Genomic DNA, 26,081 nt, shown 5'->3' on the forward strand with positions numbered 1-26,081 from the left:
GTATTGCCAAGGTTTTTTAGTATGTAAACCATGATAAAAGTCTGAATGTCAAGTTCAGGGCTTGAACTCCTCAGTAGATGCAAGCTGTTTCTTTTTGATTGACTGCCACAGCCAGTCAGGGGTCACGACCTTGGCCTTGCTACTACCGGTTCTAATCTGGAATGGAAACCCACAAGTGAGAGGTTGGGAACATTTAGAGCAATGAACATTATGATTATCTCATTAGTCCACATGTAGACCACATTAGACTGGGGAATGTGTGAGTGGACAGGGTGGAATCTTATATGCCAGGCTAGAAAAAACAGTGGTTGTCAGAAAGGGAAGATGTCAATATTTCAGGTTTACAATGATATAGTTTCCAGGCTAATGTCATTATATCTCATTATATACTTTCTAAGTTTGTTGGAATGATGACATAGGCTCTATAAATTGTGTTAGTGAGTGAGTTAGCAATATTTCAACAATATCAAGGTGGGGGACCCCAGAAAAGGGCTTAACACATTGTGCCCATGTGGGGAATCAAATTCCTGTTTTCCTCATCACGAGCGAACGCTTTAACCACTAGGCTACCCCACTGCCCCTATAGGCTCTATATATTGCATGAGATTGCCTCTGGTTCTTCAGGTGATTTCACAGTGTCTTGTGTTAGTTATAATCATACAGACACATTGACTTACCTTTCCTTTAGAAGAGACAATATGTGTAGCTGATCCCTTGCTGGTCTCGTCCAAAACTTCCCCGTCAAAACTAACGACAGTTAAGGTATCCTCAAAATCAACAGAACAACATGTTCCAGGAAAATATAATCTGAATCAGGACATGTATGTTTAATGTGGGTCGAAATATTACATGTGCTTCTGTTCTACTAACTACAGTAATGATTTAATGTTTATACAAAGGCAGGGTGTTACCTTGACCAACAAAATTAGGGGTACATTGGTCCATAGGAGCCCCACTTACTAATTTCAAGGGACCTTACATGAAATACATGGGGTCCTGTAGCGTGATGTAGCAGACTGTACTGTAAGATTTAATGATTACTGTAATTACAAGAACTTTATATTATTTGAACAATGAATATTATCATGCATCCCATGGGACACAGTATAATAATAATAATAATAATAATAATAATATTCTCGGAAAGTTCTTGGTGGGTTCGACTAGGCAGCGTTTTTCTGGGAGAAGTCCCATTCGCTGTCTGGGCTGCGTGTAGAGGGGGCAAGGGCCCTGAGCTGATGATGAGCCTTACCTGCCTGACTGTGCCAGGATCACCCGAACCCTCTCTGCTGCATATTATCTTTAATCTGTAAAACATAATAATAATAATAATAGTGCATTTATATAGCGCTATTTCCAAACATAAGGATGCTCAAAGCACACAAACATGGTTTGATATTATCAAACAGGGAAAGCTTGGCGGAAGTGGAAAGTTTTTAGTAAGGATTTAAAGGATGACAACGTTTGAGAGTCTTTGAGTTCTTGGGGCAGATTATTCCACTCAATTACGTATTTTTCTGCATTTATTCTATACATTTGTGCATATTGGACGCACATTTCTGCGTCATGTAAAACCCTACAAAGGTCATTCACAGAGGAGAGTACATTGAACCTGCCATCATTATAACCATCTTTTTCACTAGCTTTCGAAAATAAGTCACTTCTCCACCAGCATCAGGAACAGTGTTCGAACCCGTAAAGACCTGACTCTGAAGTAAAGGATACTCTATTATATACTGCTTGAGCTCTGAAGTAAAGGATACTCTATTATATACTGCTTGAGCTCTGAAGTAAAGGATACTCTATTATATACTGCTTGAGCTCTGAAGTAAAGGATACTCTATAATATACTGCTTGAGCTCTGAAGTAAAGGATACTCTATTATATACTGCTTGAGCTCTGAAGTAAAGGATACTCTATTATATACTGCTTGAGCTCTGAAGTAAAGGATACTCTATAATATACTGCTTGAGCTCTGAAGTAAAGGATACTCTATTATATACTGCTTGAGCTCTGAAGTAAAGGATGCTCTATTATATACTGCTTGAGCTCTGAAGTAAAGGATGCTCTATTATATACTGCTTGAGCTCTGAAGTAAAGGATGCTCTATTATATACTGCTTGAGCTCTGAAGTAAAGGATGCTCTATTATATACTGCTTGAGCTCTGAAGTAAAAGGATGCTCTATTATATACTGCTTGAGCTCTGAAGTAAAGGATACTCTATTATATACTGCTTGAGCTCTGAAGTAAAGGATACTCTATTATATATACTGCTTGAGCTCTGAAGTAAAGGATACTCTATTATATACTGCTTGAGCTCTGAAGTAAAGGATGCTCTATTATATACTGCTTGAGCTCTGAAGTAAAGGATACTCTATTATATACTGCTTGAGCTCTGAAGTAAAGGATACTCTATTATATACTGCTTGAGCTCTGAAGTAAAGGATACTCTATTATATACTGCTTGAGCTCTGAAGTAAAGGATACTCTATTATATACTGCTTGAGCTCTGAAGTAAAGGATACTCTATTATATACTGCTTGAGCTCCTGGAACTTGTCTGTGGTTACAGGCAGGAATATCTTGCAGTCTGTGAAGATGTTGGACATGGAAGGGCAGGCTGATGGTGCTGTCTTGCACTGAAATACAGTGGACATGAGGATTGACTTCTCATCAGACACGAGGGATCAGTCTAGAGGCAAAACGTTTCTATGCTGAACAGTGAGTGAGTGAGTTTAATTTTACACCACTTTTAGCAATATTCCAGCAATATCACAGTAGGGGGACACCAGAAATGGGCTCTGCTGAACAGAAAGAAACAGCAGTTCTTTCATTCATTCATCGCTATATGGTGTGCACATGGTTTTGCAAATCACATGCTACATCCTACAGTCATGCAGGGAAATGAATCAATGTCTTCAATATTATTGACTTTGCATCTGTAGTTTGCAGACATCTACATACAGGTATGTACACAGACACACACATACACACCCACACCAATACATTTTCTTTCTGTTGGCGTATGAGCACAAACATTATTTATTGTGAAGATTTTAATCTTTACTGCAAATTTAATGGAAATCATTTTACATGATGAGTCAATGCTCTAACTATTGGCTATCCCAGTGCCCCTTTTACATTCAGCCATGGGTCATCACTGATTCAGGATCTCTGGCCGAGACAGGAGCAGATCAGACATCAGAGACTAAAATCCGCCATGGAAAAGTATGGACTATTCGACCTGGTTGAGTGGATGGTGGCAGTTGGATGAGGAAGTGTTACGCCATGCGAACATCAGAGACCCAGATAAGCTGCGTATCCGGGTAAAATACGCATTGAAAATTCCCATTTACGCATTGAAAAATAATTGTTGCGTACCAATTACGCATTTAAAATGTTAGATACGCAAACAGTTTAAAACAAATGCGTACGGGATATATTTATAAAAATCGCTTGCGTAATGAAAATGACATCGATTGCTATCAAGTTGTACTGTTAGTATAGGGCAAGTGTTGTACTGTCAGTATAGGATGCATGATTTCCTTTATATTTAAGTTGGTTTTGATTAGGTATGACATAAGGCAGAACATACCTGCTTAGTAAACTTACTCAATGACGTAACCTTTAGGTGAGTAAAGTGACTGAAATACGCACATATTTGAAAGCAGTGGGTAACGGAAATTGAAATACCCACTCAACATTCATAATACCCACTCCAAAATAATACAGTGGGTACAGTACCCACATGAGCTAAATCTTATCTGGAGCTCTGCGAACATACAGACCATTCATCCCAGGTGAGTCATTATCTACTGAATGAGACTTTGTATGTGATTACATGTCCACAATTACATACAGATGTAAGACACCATGTAGCTTCCTCCATCACATTCGTCTGATACCTAGTTTCTGGGTCATAACTATTACTGGATTAAATGGTCAGTAGTTTGGTCACCTTTTTGGAAGGAGTTGTCTGCCCTTCATCCCTCTGTCGGTCTCTTGACCGGTGTTTTCTTCTTGGAGACGCCAACATCCACGCTGTCACTACTGCCACTGCTGCCTTGCTTTGCGCCATCACTTTTACTGTGATCGTGTCCAGTCTTTTTGTCAGTCTTCTCCTTCAATCAGTAGAAAAGTAGGTATGAGCCACAAGAAAAGGGAGACTGACAATATAGGACGTATGGGAAACTGATGTTGGAAGTATGGGAGACTGACAACATGGGAAGTATGGGAGACTGACAACATGGGAAGTACAGGAGACTGACAACATGGGAAGTATGGGAGACTGACAACATGGGAAGTAAGGAGACTGACAACATGGGAAGTATGGGAGACTGACAACATGGGAAGTACAGGAGACTGACAACATGGGAAGTACAGGAGACTGACAACATGGGAAGTATGGGAGACTGACAACATGGGAAGTATGGGAGACTGACAACATGGGAAGTATGGGAGACTGACAACATGGGAAGTACAGGAGACTGACAACATGGGAAGTATGGGAGACTGACAACATGGGACTGACAACATGGCTGGTACATGGGAGACTGACAACATGGGAAGCAGGGAGACTGACAACATGGGAAGTACAGGAGACTGACAACATGGGAAGTATGGGAGACTGACAACATGGGAAGTATGGGAGACTGACAACATGGGAAGTATGGGAGACTGACAACATGGGAAGTATGGGAGACTGACAACATGGGAAGTATGGGAGACTGACAACATGGGAAGACAACATGGGAAGTATGGGAGACTGACAAACATGGGAGACTGACAACATGGGAAGACTGACAACATGGGAAGTATGGGAGACTGACAACATGGGAAGTATGGGAGACTGACAACATGGGAGAAATATGGGAGACTGACAACATGGGAAGTATGGGAGACTGACAACATGGGGTATGGAGACTGACAACATGGGAAGATGGAGACTGACAACATGGGAAGTATGGGAGACTGACAACATGGGAAGTATGGGAGACTGACAACATGGGAAGTATGGGAGACTGACAACATGGGAACTGAATATGGGAGACTGACAACATGGGAAGTACAGGAGACTGACAACATGGGAAGTATGGGAGACTGACAACATGGGAAGTATGGGAGACTGACAACATGGGAATGGAGACTGACAACATGGGAAGTATGGGAGACTGACAACATGGGAAGTAAGGAACTGACAACATGGGAGACTGACAACATGGGAGTATGGGAGACTGACAACATGGAGAGTATGGGAGACAACATGGGAAGTATGGGAGACTGACAACATGGGAAGTATGGGAGACTGACAACATGGGAAGTATGGGAGACTGACAACATAGGGGAAGTATAGGAGACTGACAACATGGGAAGTATGGGAGACTGACAACATGGGAAGCATGGGAGACTGACAACATGGGAAGACATGGAGGGAGACAACATGGGAAGTATGGGAGACTGACAACATGGGAAGTATGGGAGACTGACAACATAGGAAGTATGGGAGACTGACAACATGGGAAGTACAGGAGACTGACAACATGGGAAGCATGGAGACTGACAACATGGGAAGTATGGGAGACTGACAACATGGGAAGACTGACAACATGGGAGACTGACTGACAACATAGGAAGTATATAGGAGACTGACAACATGGGAAGTATATGGGAGACTGACAACATGGGAAGTATGGGAGACTGACAACATGGGAAGTACAGGAGACTGACAACATGGGAAGTATGGGAGACTGACAACATGGGAAGTATGGAGACTGACAACATAGGGATGGGAGACTGACAACATGGGAAGTATGGGAGACTGACAACATGGGAAGTATGGGAGACTGACAACATGGGAAGTACAGGAGACTGACAACATGGGAAGTATGGGAGACTGACAACATGGGAAGTATGGGAGACTGACAACATGGGAAGTATGGGAGACTGACAACATGGGAAGTATGGGGAGACTGACAACACAGGAAGTATGGGAGACTGACAACATGGGAAGTATGGGAGACTGACAACATGGGAAGTATGGAGACTGACAACATAGGAAGTATGGGGACTGACAACAGGGGAAGTACAGGAGACTGACAACATGGAAGTATGGGAGACTGACAACATGGGAAGTATGGGAGACTGACAACATGGGAAGTATGGGAGACTGACAACATGGGAACATGGAGACTGACAACATGGATAGGAGAAGTATGGAGACTGACAACATAGGAAGTATGGAGACTGACAACATAGGAAGCATGGAGGAGACTGACAACATAGGAAGTATGGGAGACTGGACAACATGGGAAGTATGGGAGACTGACAACATGGGAGACTGACAATGGGGAGTACAGGAGGACTGACAACATAGGAAACATGGGAGACTGACAACATGAGGAAGTATGGGAGACTGACAACATAGGAAGTATGGGAGACTGACAACATAGGAAGTATGGGAGGAGGAGAAGGAAACATGGGAGACTGGACACCTATGGAACAGGAGACTGACAACATGGAAGTACAGGAGATGGTAAAGGAGACGGACAACATAGCAGAAGTATGGGAGACTGACAACATGGGAAGTATGGGAGACATGGGACAACATGGAAGTACAACAGGAGACTGACAACATGGGGAGTACAGGAGACTGACAACATAGGAAGTATGGGAGACTGACAACATAGGAAGTATGGAGACTGACAACATAGGGAAGTATGGGGAGACTGACAACATGGGAAGTATGGGAGACTGACAACATAGGAAGGATGGAGACTGACAACATAGGAAGTAGGAGACTGACAACATAGGAAGTACAGGAGACTGACAACATAGGAAGTACAGGAGACTGACAACATGGGAAGGAATGGGAGACTGACAACATGGGAAGTATGGGAGACTGACAACATAGGAAGTATGGGAGACTGACAACATGGGAATATGGGGACTGACAACATGGGACATCTGGGAACTGACAACATGGGAAGTATGGGAGACTGACAACATGGAAAGAAGAATGGGGAGACTGACAACATGGGAAGTATGGAGACTGACAACATGGGAAGTATGGAGACTGACAACATGGGAAGTATGGGAGACTGACAAATGGGAAGTATGGGATGGAAACATGGGAGATGGGAGACTGACAACATGGGAAGTACAGGGAGACTGACAACATGGGAAGTATGGAGACTGACAACATGGGAAGTATGGGAGACTGACAACATGGGAAGTATGGGAGACTGACAACATAGGAAGTATGGGAGACTGACAACATGGGAATATGGAGACTGACAACATGGGAAGTGGAGACTGACAACAGGAAGTATGGAGACTGACAACATGGGAAGTATGGGAGACTGACAACATGGGAAGTACAGGAGACTGACAACATGGGAAGTATATGGAGACTGACAACATAGGAAGTATGAGGAGACATGAAATTATGGGAACACCAACATGGGAAGTATGGGAGACTGACAACATGGGAAGTATGGGGAGACTGACAACATGGGAAGTACAGGAGACTGACAACATGGGAAGTATGGGAGACTGACAACATGGGAATACAGGAGACTGACAACATGGGAAATATGGGAGACTGACAACATGGGAAGATGGGGAGACAACATGGGAAGTATGGGAGACTGACAACATGGGAAGTATGGGAATATGGGAGACTGACAACATGGGAAGTACAGGAGACTGACAACATGGAAATATGGGAGACTGACAACATGGGAAGTATGGGAGACTGACAACATGGGAAATATAGGATGGGGAGACTGACAACATGAGAAGTACATGGGAGACTGACAACATGGGAAGTATGGGAGACTGACAACATGGGACAGGGAGACTGGAGACTGAAAACATGGGAAGTATGGGAGACTGACAACATGGGAGAGTACAGGGAGACTGACAACATGGGAAATATGGGAGACTGGACAACATGGGAAGTATGGGAGACTGACAACATGGGAAATATGGGAGACTGACAACATGGGAAGTATGGGAGACTGACAACATGGGAAGTACAGGAGACTGACAACATGGGAAGTATGGGAGACTGACAACATGGGAAGTATGGGAGACTGACAACATGGGAAATATGGGAGACTGACAACATGGGAAGTATGGGAGACTGACAACATGGGAAATATGGGAGACTGACAACATGGGAAGTATGGGAGACTGACAACATGGGAAATATGGGAGACTGACAACATGGGAAGTATGGGAGACTGACAACATGGGAAATATGGGAGACTGACAACATGGGAAGTATGGGAGACTGACAACATGGGAAATATGGGAGACTGACAACATGGGAACATGGGAGACTGACAACATAATAAGTGTGAGAAAACAACAATGTTTGAAATATTGTAATGAGTGACCGTCTCACCTTCTTCTCCATGCCTGGCATGTGATGTAATGTGTTAGACTGAACCCTCTCCACGACGTCCTTCAGGTTTTGAGAGACCTGGAATGCTTCGTAAGCATCAGGGTGAAGACCTCTTAAACTGTAATCAAAAATAAAAAGAAGACAAAGTCATCAATATCCCCAAGAATGGCAAAATACTCTTCATGATTATGTCTACGAAGTTATGATTATGTCAAATATTTAGGTGTGTATATAGAAATATTTAGGTGTGTATATAGAAAAAGTGGAAGGAGAGTATTGAAAGGTTTTTAAAGTTCTGCTCCAGAAAGCAGCACTATCACCAATTTCAGTCAAACTTGTTGCCATGGAAATGCCAAAAATATTTTATTCAGAATTCCAAAACTACCAAAAGGCACCAGTACACCACCAGACCAATCTATGTGCCAAGTTTGGTGAAGAAACATTGAACGGTTTTAGAGTTCTGCTTCGGAAAAGAGCACTACTACAATTTCAGGCTAAGTCAAACTTGTTGCCATGGAAACGCCAAAAATATTTTATTCAGAATTCCAAAACTACCAAAAGGCACCAGTACACCACCAGATCTATCTATGTGCCAAGTTTGGTGAAGAAATAGTGAACAGTTTTAGAGTTCTGCTCCGGAAAAGAGCACTACCACAATTTCAGGCTAAGTCAAACTTGTTGCCATGGAAACGTCAAAAATATGTTATTCAGAATTCCCAAACTACCAAAAGGCACCAGTACACCACCAGATCTATCTATGTGCCAAGTTTGGTGAAGAAATATTGAACGGTTTTAGAGTTCTGCTCCGGAAAAGAGCACTACCACCAATTTCAGTCTAAGTCGAACTTGTTGCCATGGAAACGCTAAAAATATTTTATTCAGAATTCCAAAACTACCAAAAGGCACCAGTACACCACCAGATCTATCTATGTGCCAAGTTTGGTGAAGAAATATTGAACGGTTTTAGAGTTCTGTTCGAAAAAGACAAATGTGCACGGACGGACGGACTGACGGACTGATCGGACGGACGACGGATCGAGTCCATTTTAATACCCCCGCAAAACAGCGCTATGGGGATAAAAATGATCCCAACTCCTTATGAAACATATCAAAACCTAAGCTAACACTACATTTACAACTTTCTAAATCATTTGGTCAGGATAGATCTGAATTTCTTTCCATTTGAGGCAAATATATACAAGTTTGAATTATTACAAATCTATTATGATAACACCCTGGGCCTTTATGCTTTGCTTTGTGATCACGGCCATCCAATCAAATTTGACTGCTTTTGCATGATTAAAACAAGAGTCATCAGAAGATGACATATCCCCCCCCCCCATCTGACAATTACTTAAAGTCCGAATCGCTTCCATGGAAACCGGAAAAAATAAAAATGCCAAAAGTCTGTGAATAGCAAAAGGCACCACATTAGGTCCTGTTTGATATATCTACAACGTTTTGATGAAAGATATTGAACGGTTTTCGAGTTGTGCTCCGGAAATGAAACCAATCCCTCGTTTTTGAGACTAAGTCCGAATCGTTTCCATGGAAACCAAGAAAAATAAAAATGCCAAAAATCTGCAAATAGCAAAAGGCACCACTTAAGGTTCTGTTTGATATATCTACCAAGTTTTGTTGAAAAATATTTAACGGTTTTTAGTTATGCTCCGGAAACGAAGCCCACCCCTCTTTAAGACTAAGTCCAAAATGTTTCCATGGACACCGAGAAAAATCAAAATGACAATTATCTGTAAATAGCAAAAGGCACCACCTTAGGTTGTGTTTGACATATCTACCAATTTTTGTTGAAAAATATCAAACGGTCTTTGAGTTATGCTCCGGAAACAAAATGATTACGGACGGACGGACGGACAGACAGACAGACAGACGAGGCGCTGACTATATCCCCCCCGCATTATTGAAACAAGCAGCAGTAGTTGTCTCCCCTTGTTGGGCATGTCTCTATACAATTGGGAGTGCGTCAGACCTTCATCTCTATAATACTCGTCACTTCTCTTGATATAATCTTTTCTGCTAAAGTTTCCATTTTGATCATCTTCAGATAAGAGAAAACATAATCGGGCTGGAGGTTCTTGAGAGGCATTTAGAAGTTGGTTGGTTTCAAGTAAAAGGCAAATATTATGGATGACAACTTCTTCTTTATTGTATGTTAGAACGTTTCTGTGTTATTCCTTACCCCTTCGTCAGGTGAATTGTGAATTGTGAATTGTGACAATTCATCTGACAAAGGGGCAAGGAATGGCCCAGAAGCGTTGCGACATACAATAAACAAACAGTTGATATCCATAACATTTGCCTTTCACTATACTAGGGCTTGCTATTTTGATGGGCCATGATTACAAATGAGGCTGGCTGGCTGAGTATGGTTTTACGCCGGTTTTAGCAATATTCCAGCAATATCATGGCGGGGGACACCAGAAATGGGCTTCACAAGTTGTACCCATGTGGGGAATCGAACCCGGGCCTTCGGCGTGATGAGCGAACGCTTTAACCACTAGGCTACCCCACTGCCCCTACAAATGAGGACCTCACCCAGAAGTGTGAGAGTATTGCTTTATGCCACTGTCAGGAACATCACGACAGGAGACACAAGAAACTGGCTTTACACACTGGACCCTTGTGGGAACTGAACCCAGGCCTTTGGCATGACAAGTGATGGCTTTAACCATTACTCCTAATGTTTCAATGAGAGAAAGTGCAAAGTTGATAATAACAGAGATGTTACTTCCAATACAAAGTTTTGCTTGTGAATGGGTCTAGGGTATATATAATGATATACTGTAGACATGATGAACTGGTCAGTCAAGTAGGATATAACTTACATATATTTTGCCTTTGCGTTGATGCCAAGGTCATGTGTGATGAAGCGAACCACCATCATCAGATCATTGCTGGTACATCTGAAACAAACAAGCCCATATTCAACCTCACTGGAATGAATGAAGGCACTGTCTTTTGGGTAACTGTTGGATCTGTGTCTGTTTAGTGAATGTTAAATTTGTGTCTGCTTAGTAAATGTTGGATCAGAGTCTGTTTAGTAAATGTTGGATCAGAGTCTGTTTAGTAAATGTTGGATCAGAGTCAGTTTAGTAAATGTTGGATCAGAGTCTGTTTAGTAATTGTTGGATCAAAGACTGTTCAGAAAACATGGATGACCAGCAATGGTTTGATGCCCATGGGTTTACATCTCCCAAACAATATATCTCAAATCACCTTGCAACAATTTTTGTGAGCATCTTGCATTGTTCACTCTCCTTGGTGACTTGAGACAAAGAAGTCAGGAGGTCGTCTGCCTGAAACACAAGATGACTACAGTCATGCAAAGCTGAGTATAACGACACATTTAAACTTCCATAATTAATGGAGGCTACATAAACAAGAGTCATCAGAAGATGACATATCCCCCCGGCCCCCACATCTTTGAAAGAACAAATCATCTGACAGTTACTTAAAGTCCAGCTTGATTTTAGACTAAGTGCAAATCGTTTCCATGGAAATCATGAAAAAAATAAATGACAAAAATCTGCAAATAGCAAAAGGCACCACTTCAAGATCTGACTCACATATCTGCCAAGTTTTGCTGAAAGATATTAAGAAGTTTTCGCGTTGTGCTCCGGAAACAAAACCTACCCCTCCCTTTTGAGACTAAGTCCGAATTGTTTCCATGGAAACTGAGAAAAAAATAAATCACAAAAATCTGCAAATAGCAAAAGGCACCACTTCAAGATCTGCCTCACATATCTGCCAAGTTTTGCTGAAAGATATTGAGAAGTTTTTGAGTTGTGCTCCGGAAACGAAACCCACCCCTCCTTTTGGGACTAAGTCCGAATCGTTTCCATGGAAACCGGGAAAAATAAAAATGCCAAAAATCTGCAAATAGCAAAAGGCACCACTTAAGGTTCTGTTTGATATATCTACCAAGTTTTGTTGAAATATATTGAACGGTTCTTGAGTTATACTCCGGAAACGAAGCCCACCCTCCCTTTGGGATTAAGTCCGAATCGTTTCCATGAAAATCGGGAAAAATAAATATGCCAAAATTCTGCCAAATAGCAAAAGGCACCACTTTGGCATCTGCCTCACATATCTGCCAAGTTTTGCTGAAAGATATTGAGAAGTTTTCGAGTTGTGCTCCGGAAACGAAGCCCACCCCTCACTTTTGGGACTAAGTCCGAATCGTTTCCATGGAAACCGGGAAAAATAAAAATGCCAAAAATCTGCAAATAGCAAAAGGCACAACTTTACGATCTGTTTGATATATCTAGTAAGTTTTGTTGAAAAATATTATACGGTTTTTGAGTTGTGCTCCGGAAACGAAAGCAATCCTTACTTTTTGAGACTAAGTCCAAAATGTTTCCATGGAAACCAGGAAAAATTAAAATGCCAAAAATCTGCAAATAGCAAAAGGCACCACTTAAGGTTCTGTTTGATATATCTACCAAGTTTTGTTGAAAAATATTGAACGGTTCTTGAGTTCTGCTCCGAAAAAAGCCCACCCCTCACTTTTGGGACTAAGTCCGAATCGTTTCCATGGAAACCGGGATAAAAATAAAAATGCCAAAAATCTGTAAATAGCAAAAGGCACAACTTTAGGATCTGTTTGATATATCTACTAAGTCTTGTTGAAAAATATTGAACCGTTTTTGAGTTATGCTCCGGAAACGAAGCCCACCCTTCTTTAAGACTAAGTCCAAAACGTTTCCATGGACACCGAGAAAAATCAAAATGACAATAATCTGTAAATAGCAAAAGGCACCACCTTAGGTTATGTTTGACATATCTACCAAGTTTTGTTGAAAAATATTGAACGGTCTTTGAGTTATGCTCCGGAAACAAAATGATTACGGACGGACGGACGGACGGACGGACGAGGCGACGACTATATCCCACCGCATTAAATGCCGGTGGGATAATAAAGGGGGATTTGAGTCATTAATGCGAACACCTCGGCTAACAAGGGGAACAAGAGAAATGCACCCTACATGTTAGCAGGGGACATTGAAAATAGCAGAATGTGTGTCAGCCAATCAGAATCTGCCATTCATAGGTCAGGTGAAATAACAGTAATTGATCACCTAGGATGATGAGACTGTAAGACTTCTGTAACCTTCTACCTCACCGGCAGCTTGGGTTGTATATTTCCCAGGGAGCTGAGAAAGATTTTTTCCCATTTTTTCCCACTTTACAACATTAATAATATAGTCATATATATGTGAAGATGTACATATCTTTCCTTTCAATTAATTGGTAAACATACAATACGGATACAGCGGAAACCACCTAAGCAAAGACCGCTTAACTAAACAGACCTGATAAATAAACACTTTTCTTTTGTCCCAGCAAATTTCTTCATTAATTATCACTATTAGAGTCTGGTTAACTAAACTCGGATAAGTAAACAATACCGCTTAACTAAACGTCTTCTCACGGTCCCTGGAAGTAAATTACTTAACAAAAAAGACTGGATAACTAAATTAGCGATCACCACATAATCCGACATGAGGGGCAGTCGTGTCAGTCTCCAGTCAAACAAACATCCTACTTACAGCTCGCTGGCGTCAAGCAGTTGACAATACACTGACAACTGGAGGCCAGCCCTGATATGTTGTTCATTGTTACATATGCGTACATATACATGCATATGGTTGTCATTTGCAGGTTTTTATAAGTTTGGATAAGTAAAATACCTGATAAGTAAACAATATTGGCGAGTCCCTTGAAATTTTACTTATCAGATTTCCACTGTAGGTATTTTAAGTTCACACAGATATGCACATACATCAAGCAGGTTGGCATCAGTAAATCTCTTTCACCATATGTATAGTAGACAAAAGATATTTCAGATTATAAGCATACCACAAACGACATACATTGTTCATATCTAGGAGAATTTAGAACATAGTAGATCATAGTGCATTTAGATTTCAGCTTCAAATAATTTGTGAAAAGATGACCAGAACTAGAAAAACTTGCTAGCATGTTGAAAAGGCTTCATATTTGGAAGCTGAGAAAGAAATTTAATTGTTCATTGATCAATACAAGGTGCTGAGAAACTAGTGCTTTGAGCATGCACCAGGCTTTGCTTTTACATAACACAAACATACTCCATCGTCATGATCAGTAGACTGGCATCTGAAATGAATATGGAAAGGACAGTCCTTAAATTTTCTTGATAAAACACCTTTTTTCATATTCAGAAACAGCAGTAATCTAGAATTACTAAATATCAGAGACTTGCCGAAAGGGTTACACCCATGATTCTGATATGATGGGCACAGGCCCTCGCGTCTTTGTGAGGATTAAAGATTTTGAAAAAATATAAAAAATTTGAGATGACCCCCGACTCGAAATGCCAAACAGTACAATACATGATGACAAGGCCGGACACTTCGGTGTACCCCACCCGCCTGCTTTGCCGATCGCTACGCTACCATCGCATCCACAAATGGATGACGATATGTCCGGACAAAATGGTGGTGTGGTCGAAGCAAGCCCTCTGATTGGTCAACGCTTGCAAATCTGCACATTCTTTGTATATTCGATGGAATTTTTCCTTTCATCGACTGCTTAATGTATAATATTTTTCGAGCAATGACTTCTCAAAAGAAAGTATCAGTTGTAAATGTCACCTTCACAAGCATCAACCAACCAGAGGGCTTGCTTCGACCACACCCCATTTTGTCCGGACATATCGTCATCCATTTGTGTCAAGATCGTTTAGTTGAGGGTCAAACTCGGGTTTCAGTCGACTTGCAGAAGTTACAATAAAGAATTGGTAGGTGTCATGAGTGGTGATCGATAGGCCAATCATCCATGATTATGATTACATTAAGTTTTATTCGATTGCATGCGATGGTAGCGTAGTGATCAGCAATGCAGGCGGGTGGGGTACACCGAAGTGTCCGGCCTTGTCATATTGTATTGTACTGTGAGGCATTTCGAGTCGGGGGTCATCTCAAAATATTATTTTTCTTAATCTTTAACCTCGCAAAGACACGAGGGCCTGTGATGATGGGATGTCTATATTGAAAGCGAGAATATCATATTACATAGCCTTTTCAACCCTGGTTAATAGATCAGTCTCATCTGCTTGGAAAGTATACACAACCAAGCTGCCTGTGAGGCAAGGTTAACAAATGATTACCATCTCATCCCACCGGGTACCCATATACAGCGGTTTGAACAAATATATATTATGAGCAAGTCACTTGTCTTAGGCAACACATCATGTAGGGCTCTCACGAGTCCAAAATTTGGGACTCGAGTACTCGAGGTGTCAGACCCGACTCGGACCAGAGTACCCGACAATTTGGATGCTTATCTGAAACCAACATTCAAGCATACGCGTAGCTGTTCCAACTTCCAATCTATGAATAATGCAACATGTATATGTGAATCCAAACGTTCCTGAATAAAGCAATTGATATTCAATGTCAATGGAAGTATCTATTACCTTTTTATTTGCAAACAGAATGTGAAGGCAACGTAAGTGTCACTGTGACCCAGTTCTACGCGATCAATTATGTGATTAATATTCATGAGCTGGGCGGTGATACCTTTATTACGCCTGTAAATGCTGTAATATGATTGGATGTGTCCGGGAAAAGAAACCAATCAATCTACTTCTCTTTTCTTTTGGTTTTAAGTTTGACTGCGCGCTTTCAAGATTATCTAATATTAATATGTCGTTGCAGTTATGACATATTAGCAACTTTTAAACATTCACCTGGACGATAAGTCACATAATCAATTAACCTTAATCACGGTTTCAAAGCTGGAAGATACATAGATAAAGCAGTCATTGATTGGTACTGCATTAGATACTAGTATCTTGTAAAGATGGATCGACTATGGAACTTAAAGAATATGTAAAACAGGATTGATGTTTATTTGAGACTTCTTATAGTGAAAACGGTTTGGTTTCAAACTAAAGGCTAACCATTTATTAAGTAACACTACGCTGTATTTCTTCTTCCGAAACTCTGCTGAACGGAGATCACGTCAATGTTATTCATTGTGATTAAGATTTTCACTATTAAGGATATAGGTCTCCAAGTGTGAATGTTATTTTGAATGCGTATGTATGTGTTGATTGTTGAATATGTAACACTGAAATACGCTGGATAAGAACGACTGAATATCTATGTAGAAAACAAGTTGTTCAAACATAGGTATAGTGGGCAGGGACAGTGATACAGCCGTGAGTGGCTACGGCTTGTCCACGCGTCCGTAGTTAGGGCAACGGCAGGTACTGTTTTGGGTACTGATATTTTGTTCTCCTTGCAAACTTCATACCTGACTTTATGAGGTAGTTGTGAATTGTCGCTAGTACATGGGACCTGGTAATTTGGGTTCAATGGTTCACAGAAAGCCCTGAAACCCTCCCCTTTAAACAAGACTTAATGGTCGATATCCTTAACGCATAAGCATTGCATTTTTGGCGTAATACCTTCATACCATTTCCTGTCAACAGGCTTGCGACTTTTGCTATCAAACTTACCAAACTGCCCCAGCTTTGCTTGTTCAGCTGTTTTTCTGTCTACAGTGCTTATTGTGGGTGCTTACAGGACAAATGCTTGCGTAACTAAGGGAAACGCCACAAAGACGGCATTTTGTATTTTGGCCACTAAATCAAGATAAAAATGCGCCCAGACATTGGATTTTTCTCTCACGATCATCCATTTTGATTGCATGAGATGTTTAGAGGTATCTCCCCTGCGAGTCCTCGAGTCCTGCTTTACGAGTCTGACTCGCCCTAGGCGAAAGTACCGAAAGTACTCGCGGAGAGCCCTAACATCATGTGGTACATGTGCTTCATTGTTGGGAAGGACTAAAGTCAAGTGGCCATTCTTCAAAAGCCCTATAAAAATAGGAGCAACCCCAACCGATAGTATAACAAGACACAACCTATATTTTCTTGTACATGTATGTCTATTCTTATGAGACAAACTGCCCAGTGCAGTCACCCGTCCAAATCTCCCAGTTTGTCGATCCCTATGCTCTGCATGGATCCAACAACGCTCCAGCACACACTTCCTGTCATGACTCGGCTGATAGAAATGATACAGAATATTTCACTCACCTCTTGTAAGGTAAGGGCACTCTTCTTCAATGGTGTCACTGTTTTGCTTTTATCAAAACACACCCTGACTGTTTCCGACACATCACCCTGTACAGAAACACACCGACTTACAGACACAAGTGAGTGAGTTTAGTTTTAAGCCACTTTTAGCAATATTCCAGCAATTATCATGGCTGGGGACACCAGAAATGGGCTTCACATATTGTACCCATGTGGGGAATCGTACCTGGGTCTTCGGCGTGATGAGCAGATGCTTTAACCACTAGGCTACCCCACTGCCCCCTTACATACACAATGTGCATGGAGTAAAAAATGTAAATAAAGAGTATGGAGTTGTCCTCAATGGTCGACACATTTCAGTGTATACATAATTCCACCATGACACCAAAGAATGTTTGATTCTGATCACACTGACTGGTCAAAATAAGTGTAAACTCAGGTATTTCACTCAATTCAATAATGGATCGTCTGGTCCAGACTCGATTATTTACAGACCCCCGACATATAGCTGGAATATTGCTAAGTGTGGTGTAAAACTGAACTCACTCACTCACTCCACCAACAATCATCGAGTTTATGCTAAACATAATTACATATCAGGTTTGTCCTCTAGGTTTTATGCAATTTGTAATTAACAGTGTCACCATAACTACAACTTTGGTAGCCAATCAATAACTACAGTGAGTGAGTGAGGAAGTATTGCTTAACACCACAAGGACTACAGTTACAGATAACAGTTAACAAGACTACCTCCAATTTCAAACCACAGTAGATAAAAGAACCCTGCTCCTAGCTCCTCCTGGCTGTCCATCACTGAACACACTGAAACTAAATCAAACACTAAAACACATACCTGCTCTAGATCCTCTTCCATTGCTTTAAGATTTGTACCGAATATCTGCAGACAAAATAATTTTGTAAACACGACACTATCGGCCATTATTTACATTGATCCATCATTAAATTTTCTAATTCACTTGGAGTCAGTATCACAATAGTTTTACAAATCATACATGTTTAATCTAACCACAACATTTACAACACATTTAAAAAGATGACTGATCCGAATCGTAAAGAAGAACCACAACAGCTCTGTAAAGGCTCTCTCTTCATATTAAAGGGTCCGGTGTACATAACCTTGTCAAATCTTAAAAACATTTACCAACCTGACTGAATAACTTGATAAGGTCTTTGTCGTTGAGGTTATACACGGTCTTGACAACACCAGGCAACAAGAACTTCATCAACAGATAGACATCGCCCTTGAAGCCAGCTGCAAGTGTTAGGAATTGTAGAGTGAGTGAGTTGAAACTGACAACAAAGCCATGTATAGCAATGGCAATGTGTATTGTAAGTAATTTGTCACCATGAGATATCTCTAATTTATATACATGAAACCTCGGCAAAAATGCTTGGGTCCAAATTAAATTAGGAAGTACCTAATCTATTAATCTAACCTGGCATTTCATTAGTTTTTTCGCCGCTTTAAGCAATATCATGACGGGGACGCCCAAATAGGCTTCAGACATTTTACCCACGTGGGAAATAGAACCCGGGTCTTCCACGTCACGAGCGAACGCTTTAACCACTGGGCTACCCCTTCGTCCCTAACAAGACAGAGCCGACAGTTGGTGAAAATTAGTAACTTGCACACACAAGGTATGTCTACAACATTTGACCATTTGAAAAATTGGTTTTCCTTTACATATTCAGAAAATTTCTGTTAGTTTGTCATGTTTTTTGTCATGCAGTTGAGCTAAAGAAATGCAGGTTTGGTAAAATATAAATTACAAATATATTTACCTGAATGATGAATTAGAAAATAATCAAAACTGATCCACAAAACATGAACCACTTACCTGATAAAAGGTCAAAAACTATACATGATTACCCATCGGTTAATGACATAATTACAAGGGACAAAACAGGAGTGTCTAAACCATAATGTCTTGAGAACAGTTAGGATAATCTGTATCAACTTACTGCCGGCATTTCCCTTCTTGAGGAAGTCCGACACGATGGCCGTCTTGCCAGCACCCGTGTCTTCGTCAGATAACTTTGCACAGAGACAACGGAACTGTCGGAATAAGTTGTCCCACTTCACATTAGCATCTGAAATTTGGTGAGGCATGTCAGTTAGTATCAAAGTTTGTATGAGGAACTGTAGCAAGTGAGTGAGTGGGTGAGTATCAGAGCTTCTGTAAGGAACTGTAGCGAGTGAGTTTCTAAATGAGTGGATGGGTGAGTGAGTGGGTGAGTATCAGAGCTTGTGTAAGGAACTGTTTACAAGAAACAAAAACAGATTCACTGGAGGAACTAGAAATTGATGGCTATGAATTGTATCTTCACCACCGATCAAGATTCATAAGGAAATCTGGTAGTATTGGGTTAGCTGTTAGAAAGTTGTATTCGGACTTCATTTCATGAGTGAATGATGAATGTGAATATGTTATATGGTATACCATATCTAAAGATTTGCTTAACACTGAAAATGATTTGTATTTTGGAATCGTATACTGACCCTCTGAAAGCTCAAAATATGCTACAGAGGATATGTACCCTGTTCTGGAGCAATCAGTTTTACACATGCAAAGTAAAAGTGATTACCTTTTGCTTATGGGAGACTTTAATGCAAGGACAAGTAATCTGAAGGACTTTTGTACTAATGACAAACATATCATTGAAGAACTTGGTATTGATATTGATACAATGAATGATATTTATGAAGCTGAGAATATCCTTTGTACAGCCTGCCTACCTATATTAAAGGTCACATGCAACGTAAAACACAACTTTGCAGATTCTGATTACCTTTCGGTATAGACTTACCGAAACAAATCATCAAAAATGCAAATTCAACTTATAAAGTTGAAAAATAACGCATGATGAAAAAAACCGCGCGAAATCGTTTTGATTTTCGATATTGGAGTCTTGATTCAATCATTTTCAATTCGATTCAATTCTTCATACAAGTAAAAACATCAGATTTCATTTAACTCTCAGAGTCAGGTTTTTTAGCGTGAAATCCATCGTCAACTTGGCGATGTCTACTAACAACAATTCTCGTTGGATAATTAGTTCGATGTCAACCAATCACGTTTTGCCTTTTTTCAGTGCTCGAAACTGCTCGAGTTGGAGTCAAAATTCCGTTCTCGATGTGTGGAAATAATTAAAATAGGTATTCAAATATCGAATCGAAATACATGTAGTCACAATGGTTATCGAAACTCGAAACTGAGGTGTCAGATTCGATGTTCGATGAATCGAACCGAATCGTTGCAGCCCTAGTAATAAGTAGTGAAACATTCAGGGGTTACTAACAAAAACCGCATACTAAACATAGCATAGAGGTGGCCCATGAATAGTGATGTAAACTGTGCATACATTGTGTAAATTAAAACTACATTTTATCATGTCAATCACACAATGTTTATATTGATAATCATAAATAATTCTTCCCATCACCGATATTTTTAAGTATCAATAAAAAATCTCAATAAAAAAACCAAAACAAATGGGTTATCACACAAATATGTCTTGAACCATGAACCATGATATACAACAGGACTCACCCCTAGTGGTGGTCCGATTAATTGAAATAATCGAAGATTGGTCGCAAAAACTAAACAACCAAGCAATCGATCATGTTTTCTCATAATCGAACACAAACAATTTTGGAACACTTGTTTGCATTAACAATATATTGGACAAGGTTGGTTTTGTTTGTTACATTTCATAAGCACTACAAGGTCATTCCAAGTCAGGATTGAACTGGTCTTAAAGAACATACTAGTCATCCTTTAAAGACTTACAATTTTTAAATGCATTTTGTGCAATTTGCAAAAAAACTGAAAGAACTACATGTTTTTTCTTTATTTTTTTTGCATTAACAGACATATAGAAACAAGAGTCATCAGGAGATGACATATCCCCCGCCCCCACATCTTTGAAAGAACAAATCATCTGACAGTTACTTAAAGTCCAGCTTGATTTTAGACTAAGTCCAAATTGTTTCCATGGAAACTGAGAAAATAATAAATCACAAATATCTGCAAATAGCATCTGCCTCACATATCTGCCAAGTTTTGCTGAAAGATATTAAGAAGTTTTCGAGTTGTGCTCCGAAAAGAAGCCCACCCTCACTTTTGGGACTAAGTCTGAATCGTTTCCATGGAAACCGGGAAAAATAAAAATGCCAAAATCTGCAAATAGCAAAAGGCACAACTTTAGGATCTGTTTGATATATCTACTATGTTTTGTTGAACAATATTGAACGGTTCTTGAGTTATGCTCCAGAAATGAAAGCAATCCTTACTTTTTTGAGACTAAGTCCAAAATGTTTCCATGGAAACCGGGAAAAATAAAATGACAAAAATCTGCAAATACCAAAAGGCACCACTCAAGGTTCTGTTTCATATATCTACCAAGTTTTGTTGAACAATATTGAATAGTTCTTGAGTTATGCTCCGAAAAAAGCCCACCCTCACTTTTGGGACTAAGTCCGAATCGTTTCCATGGAAACCGGGAAAAATAAAAATGCCAAAAATCTGTAAGTAGCAAAAGGCACCACTTTGGGATCTGCCTCACATATCTGCCAAGTTTTGCTGAAAGACATTGAGAAGTTTTCGAGTTGTGCTCCGGAAACGAAGCCCACCCCTCACTTTTGAGACTAAGTCTGAATCGTTTCCATGGAAACCGGGAAAAAATAAAAATGCCAAAAATCTGCAAATAGCAAAAGGCACCACTTTAGGATCTGTTTGATATATCTACCAAGTTTTGTTGAGAAATACTGAACGGTTCTTGAGTTATGCTCCGGAAACGAAAGCAATCCTTACTTTTTGAGACTAAGTCCAAAATGTTTCCATGGAAACTGGGAAAAATAAAAATGCCAAAAATCTGCAAATAGCAAAAGGCACCACTTTAGGATCTGTTTGATATATCTACCAAGTTTTGTTGAGAAATACTGAACGGTTCTTGAGTTATGCTCCGGAAACGAAAGCAATCCTTACTTTTTGAGACTAAGTCCAAAATGTTTCCATGGAAACTGGGAAAAATAAAAATGACAAAAATCTGCAAATACCAAAAGGCACCACTCAAGGTTCTGTTTCATATATCTACCAAGTTTTGTTGAACAATATTGAACGGTTCTTGAGTTATGCTCCGGAAACGAAGCCCACCCCTCACTTTTGGGACTAAGTCCGAATCGTTTCCATGGAAACCGGGAAAAATAAAAATGCCAAAAATCTGTAAATAGCAAAAGGCACCACTTTAGGATCTGTTTGATATATCTACCAAGTTTTGTTGAGAAATACTGAACGGTTCTTGAGTTATGCTCTCGAAACGGCTTCCACCCTTCTTTAAGACTAAGTCCAAAACGTTTCCATGGAAACCGAGAAAAATAAAAATGACAATAATCTGTAAATAGCAAAAGGCACCACCTTAGGTTATGTTTGACATATCTACCAATTTTGGTTAAAAAATATCGAACGGTCTTTGAGTTATGCTCCGGAAACAAAATGATTACTGACGGGTGAATGACGGACGGACAGACCGGATTTAGGCGACGATTATATCCCACCGCGATTACATGCGGTGGGAAAAAATTGATAAATGACGCTAACCAATTATTTTCGATGACTGGTCGCTTGTAACGAATCAATCATCAATTATGAGATTTTAACCAATTCCCAACACTACTCACCATTAATGAGTTCCAGAATGGTCTTCTTATCTTCCTGTTTTAAGTTATCGAACCCATAGCTGATATCATCGGGAGACTTGATCTTCATGTCCTTTGGTTTGTCCTGGTCGAACTTCTTAAACATGCACACAGCATGGTAATAATATATCAAGTTATCCCACCCCCGATTATCTTCATCATAATGGTTGGGAATAGACTGACCTATTCGTAATGCTTTCTTGTCAATATACTTGCGGCAATGTCGACAAATTGATCGAGCAGATAATGCATAGCTGACATTGAAACCAAGTTCAGTCATGGTGAAGTCAGAACAGAATATCAAAACTTCATCTGTGTCTAGGTGAAATGAGACGAACGGTTTCAGTACAGGTTTATTGCTGCTGAATCTGAAATTGAAAACTGATGCATGGTCCAAGCAACATGGCAGGATTCTGCTGTGAAGGTTGCTGTGACTCAGACGATGAAACGGATCATGGATTGTCTTCTGATCATTCACTCAGTCTTCATCTGAAAAAAGGGAAAAAAGAGAAACTGATATTTGCTGGATATTTTTATGGAACTGAGCCCTATGTAAACCTTTGGGTGAGTGAGTGAGATCGGTTTTACACCGCTTTTAGCAATATTCCAGCAATATCACGGCGGGGGACACCAGAAATGAGCTTCACACATTGTACCCATGTGGGGAATTGAACCCGGGTCTTCGGCGTGACGAGCGAATGCTTTAACCATCAGGCTACTCCACCGCCCCTAAACCTTTGGGAGGATGGGTGGCACAGTGCTATAAGGTGCAGCTATACACAGTGTCAACTGTTGAGGCCAGAAACCTAGAGTCATGGGTTCCAATACCTGTTCATTCCACTCGTTTCCAGGTCTGTGAGCACCATACCATGTTCAAGTGTTGAATATGTAAGACCTTCACTACTCTGGGGCAGCCGTTGGGTAGCCTAATAGTTAAAGCGTCCGCTCGTCACACTGAAGACCTGGGTTGGATTCCCCACATGGACACAATGTGTGAAGCCAATTTCTGATGTCCCCCTGCCATGATATTGCTGGAATATTGCTAAAAGTTGCATAAACCCATACTCACTCACTACTCCTCACTTTCCTCCCGGGGCGGTGGGGTAGCCTAGTGGTTAAAGCGTTGGCTCGTCACGCCGAAGACCCAGGTTCGAATCCCCACATGGGTACAGTGTGTGAAGCCCATTTCTGGTGTCCCCCGCCGTGATGTTGCTGGAATATTGCTAAAAGCGGCGTAAAACCAAACTCAGTCAGTCAGTCACTGACTTTCCTCCTACACAAAGTGAGTATGATTTACGCCACTTTTACTGATTGACTCGTACTAGATGAGCCTGCGCTGTACACGTGTTTGTGACAAGTAGGCGGGGCTGGGAATCTAGACGAATACTCTTGGTTGCTACAGGTAGACTGGAGATTAAGCACATGCAATACATGCTGACCGTGGCGTGAACTGAATACCGCTTCTGTTTAACACGTGTCTCGTACAGCAGTGATTGAGTTCAGCAAGTCACCATCTCAACGCTGTTGCAATATAATGATTACTCCCTTATGAGTATTTTTGTGAATGCAAGGACTGCTCCCGGCATCCGGGTAGTTGTACCATCATGGCTGACTAAAGTGCAAGCATGGATTGCTTTGTTGTGTTATCATTTAGGTTTGGGTAACTTAACAGGATATTGGTGTATGAAACAGACGCGAGTCAATTTTTGAATGTTTGCAGATTTTAATTAATTTAACATGTCCAAGTTAGGGAAGCATGGGCAAATTGTACACATACTTAGTATGAGATAACAATCAAAACATGATTCACACGAAATTGAACTTTTCAAGTTTTAGACAACAACCTGTTTCCCTCATTTTTCACATGGAATGTTCTGGAACGCGTTCCCATATCTGCAAATTGGGGTCATTTGTCAGGTCGTGGCTCATCAAATAGTAGTACATCAGTAGCAACATATTGGGCTGAATATATATAATTTTGATAGTAACAAAAAATCCTTTTAAAATTGAAAAGGAGCCCCAGTAAGTTGGGAGATCCTGAACCTGAGACAATCGAGACTTGCTTCATTTACACCTTTAGCATTGAAGGGAGGGCTAGGCAGTAGGGTACATAATGCGGTTCAGGGACTGTGAGACAGACTAACCTCTTTAGAAGCACAATCGTGAACCTGCGTCGTCAGGAACAAGAGCTTGAATCTATGGGGGTTTCAGTGGGGGGATTCGTTAGGTACGCACCGCCGATAGTTTTACAGCAGCAGTATACTTATCTTAATTCATATACCTATCAACCCAGAAATGATTTATCTGTCCACCTACCCAACTGTCATGTGTTTGTTTTGCGTACTTACGAAGAAAAGCAGTCCTAAAATCACTTCGAGATCAACATTTTGTAGTCTAAGAATGTACTTGTTTACATACTCTGCGCATGCGCCAATAATCCTATTTCATTCAGAAAGAAGTACAGCGGTACGTGTGCGCTTCGATTTGCAAGTCTGGGGTTACCCATGTCCCCTGCATGCCAACACTTTGATGGGGCATAGATTCGATTAAATATGAGGAGGCATGGGTTTGTTTAAAGTTGATGCTACGGAAGAACACAATATTTTAGACAGGTAGTCTGGAGTATGACGTACGTGTCAAATGTATACACCGGCCCACTGGTACTTGTGGCACGAGACATCGTTACTATAGGAACAGGTTCGATTGCACAAGAGAACGGTCACTGCATGACATTTGAGATCTCACCTCAAGCAGGCCTGGTTCGTTGAGAATACTGCATCGGTGAATCGTCTTAAACGTCTATCACATACCATGTCTGTCAATGATTTCATCAGGTCGACCAATCAAAA

General features: G+C 40.7%; 1 protein-coding gene across 3 annotated transcripts; it reads right to left on the bottom strand.

Annotated features, from left to right (window-relative positions):
• LOC124280328 (DNA ligase 3-like) lies at positions 1 to 26,081 on the bottom strand. Of its 3 annotated transcripts, none has more exons than XR_006899652.1 (13): positions 25,978 to 26,081; positions 23,215 to 23,721; positions 19,497 to 19,625; positions 18,680 to 18,786; positions 18,367 to 18,411; positions 17,514 to 17,600; positions 11,645 to 11,724; positions 11,254 to 11,331; positions 8,408 to 8,525; positions 3,959 to 4,121; positions 2,527 to 2,639; positions 678 to 747; positions 1 to 156 (listed from the first exon to the last, which is right to left on the bottom strand). XR_006899652.1 is itself a non-coding variant. In XM_046716230.1 (10 exons), exons 2-10 carry the CDS (start codon positions 23,510 to 23,512, stop codon positions 3,984 to 3,986), a joined length of 1,080 nt encoding a protein of 359 aa, XP_046572186.1. In that variant the 5' UTR covers positions 23,513 to 23,721; positions 25,978 to 26,081; the 3' UTR covers positions 3,797 to 3,983. The 3 variants fall into 3 exon arrangements, 1 of the variants encoding a protein (XP_046572186.1); XR_006899653.1 differs by having other exon boundaries at positions 40 to 156; positions 3,959 to 4,118; XM_046716230.1 differs by lacking the exons at positions 1 to 156; positions 678 to 747; positions 2,527 to 2,639 and having other exon boundaries at positions 3,797 to 4,121.

Source organism: Haliotis rubra, unplaced genomic scaffold (assembly GCF_003918875.1).
Source record: "Haliotis rubra isolate DU_JTF1 unplaced genomic scaffold, ASM391887v1 Scf265, whole genome shotgun sequence".
NCBI classification, from domain to species: Eukaryota; Metazoa; Mollusca; class Gastropoda; order Lepetellida; family Haliotidae; genus Haliotis; species Haliotis rubra.